Below are 3,001 nucleotides of genomic sequence, written 5' to 3'. Positions count from 1 at the left end.
CAGCGTGGGAGAAGCAGTGATTTAATCAGCAGTACATTATTATAAAAGTTACTAACTGCAGTTTTAACTACAAACTATCCACTCCTCGAGTTGAAAATGTCTTCTTTCTGGATGGGTTGCAGTTCTTTAACACTTTATCTTTCCCTCTCTGCAGACACTGAGGTTTGTGGCTTTGGCTGGCAAAAGTTTCAGTCTCACTGCTACAAGTACTTCACACACCGTCGAACCTGGGACGCTGCTGAGAGGGAGTGTCGGCTGCAGCGGTGCCCATCTGGCCAGCATCCTGTCACAGGAGGAACAACTGTTTGTCAATCGTAAGTCAACGTGGTGGCATTTGAGCCCATTTCTTCCTGTAGCTGAAGCTGAAGTGTTGAGGCCTTGACATGCCTGTTGTGTCGCCTGTGAACGGCCAACTAACACGTTCGTTCTGCACCTGCGCAGGAGGTAAGATAAGTCCAGCAGGTGGCGGTAGTCTGCATTCGTAAGACCTGTAGGTTATAAATGAATGTAGGTTTCGTACGACTGCGTTAAATTGAGAAATACTTGAAAAATGAGACGATCCTTTTCTGCGTGCCCCAACGAACCCCAACCAACCGCCCGGTTTCACTGCTTCATTTAATCCCGGACGAGCCCCCATTTTGNNATCTTTACTTCATTCACTTGTCTCCTCCATTCAGTCAAGAGGTATGATTCTCACTGTGAGTGCAAGAGATTGGTTCAGATACTGGACGAGCCCCCATTTTGTCACAGCCCGAGCTCGAGGGGAAGGTCAAAAAAAGATGTATGTATCAAAATGTAACCTAAAACAATGACGATATAAAATATGTAAATCAGTAACATCATTAGTGGTGAGTGTGTTTGAGTGAGTGGACATGAACACAAGTGAAGATCTAAACCAAACAACAAACCATACGGCCAGAGAGAGAGAGAAACTGACTCCACCATCATATATATGTGAGGAGCTGCAGGCGCTAATCGGTGATGCACTTCCTGTTTCCTCAAGAGGGCTGTCACCCCTGCCTCCAACAACATTGCATCCTGAAGACTAAAAAACATAAAAAAATAGTAAATTATGACCATAATCTGTAATAAAACCTTCAAAATATTTCCAAAATACTATCACAAACCCCCAGATATAAAGTACACATTACTGTTACACTATAAAGTTTCAACCACTGGAGCAGTAGTTCCTAACCTGGGTGATTAAACACTGAAAACATACCGATGCATATTATATTATATTTCTAACAATAGATCCTCCTCAGTGTTACACACTAGACCTTTCCACTGATATAGAATATCTTTAAAGTAACTTTGCCTGTAGAAGTTTTGTTGCTGCTTTATAGGCCTTTGCACTTTAATGAATCAGTGTGTTTGGAAGGAGGCAAGTCTCTAATCTAATCCAATGATGAGTGTTACTACGGTAAAACAAAGAAAAAAGTTTCAACAGAGAGTTTTCACAGACAATCAGACCTGACTGCAGACTCTCAATTTATACATCAAACTGCTGACTGACATGAAATGGACTTGTGCCACCGAAGCAGCTCAGCCTGAACGCTCCCTCCGCTCTTGTTTCTTCACACTTTTGATTGTTCAAACCTCCTCCTGCTGCCCCACACATGTTCAAACCAGAAACTTGTAAATCAGTGCATCAGCCCTCCTTCTCTCTTTCCTTCCTCTATCACACGGTTATTCCGTCCGAAGGTGGAGTGTTTGCTCTGTACGAGCTGCGAGCTCAGAACTCTGACGTGTTTTTGCCTCTGCAGGTCTGGGCAGCGACTACCAGTGGCTCGGCCTCAACGACAAGATGTTTGAGAGAGACTTCAGATGGACCGATGGCAAGCCAATGGTAAGTAGGGGGGGTTAGAAAAAACATCAATAATTTGTGATAATTTAGGATTTTTGTAGTGAACTGAGGTGAAACAAATGCAGATTTCAGTGTCCTGGTTGCATTAAAATAAATGAACTTTTATTTAACTTAAAATTAAATCGCAATATATTGAACGTAAGCTCGTATCTCTGGTTAGGTAGTTAGTTATAGTAAAACAGTTTGTAAACATGTTTATTTCAAGACATTTTAATATGGGGCCTTATTATGGAGAACTCAACTGCTGGAGCTCAGCCAAATCCTAGTGGACGTTAGAGGAACTGCAGGTGTTGTACTCCTTGTTGGCTTCATTAGCATCCCACAGAGGTTTTCATCTCGCTTCTAGTAAAAACATACCTATCAGCATAGGTTGTATTGTGTAAACGAAGAAGAAAAAAAAAAAAAAACAACAAAACAAAAAAACACAGCAAAAAGAGAAGACCAAAAAACAAAAAAAGAAACAAAAAAAAAAAAAAAAAAAAAAAAAACAAAAAAAAACAAAAAAAAACGATAAAAAAAACGGGGAGATAAAGACCAGCATGCAATGTACAGTTATTCTACCGTCCACCGTCCAGTGGCTGCAGTTGAATTACAGCAGGAACAACTAAAAACACCTTCCTGTGTTGCCCCGGCGGTAAACCGCAGCTCTGCAAACCGTCCTCTCCCGACCGGCCGCTGCACTCGTCCTGAGTCCCCCAATGGTTGAACATTCCTCCACACATTGCTGGGTGTCCGCCAGGGAACAGCCTCCAGCTGGTTGATAGGCAATTGTTGAGAAGTGAAACCAGGCCTGATGAAAGCTGAACGTCTGGATCCTGTGTTCGGTGGTTCTTGCTGTGCTCCAATGTGTCTTATATTCAGAACAGAGGCACACCCTGAAACCTGGAGGGGAGGACGTTCCCCTTTTGGTCCTCATTTTTTTTTTTGCTCGGATGGCGTGTTGCGTCCCGTGTCTCATCTTTTTCTGCACATGTTCTTAGACCAATACTAACAGCAGCTTCTTTTTGTGCAGTCTCCTTGCTGCTTTATAAGCCCTAACAGAAAGCTTTAATGTTGGTGGTTGTGCTGTTGTTTTCCCGGTAGGCCACCGTCTGCTCTTCCGTGAAATTACAGCTCCAGTCCACGCGTGTATAG

General features: G+C 42.9%; 1 protein-coding gene across 1 annotated transcript in view; it reads left to right on the top strand.

Annotated features, from left to right (window-relative positions):
• LOC118333081 (versican core protein-like) overlaps positions 1-3,001 on the top strand; it is a 30,751-nt gene that overhangs the window by 22,262 nt on the left and 5,488 nt on the right. The window contains 3 exon segments of the mRNA XM_035668591.1: positions 155-261; positions 263-314; positions 1,767-1,849. Coding sequence (XP_035524484.1) covers positions 155-261; positions 263-314; positions 1,767-1,849 — 242 coding nt within the window.

Source organism: Morone saxatilis, unplaced genomic scaffold, assembly GCF_004916995.1.
Source record: "Morone saxatilis isolate NCDOM2014 unplaced genomic scaffold, NCSU_SB_2.0 Contig21, whole genome shotgun sequence".
Lineage (NCBI taxonomy): Eukaryota > Metazoa > Chordata > Actinopteri > Moronidae > Morone > Morone saxatilis.
Note: the sequence above shows the minus strand (reverse complement) of the source record. Positions and strands in the feature narration are given on the sequence as shown.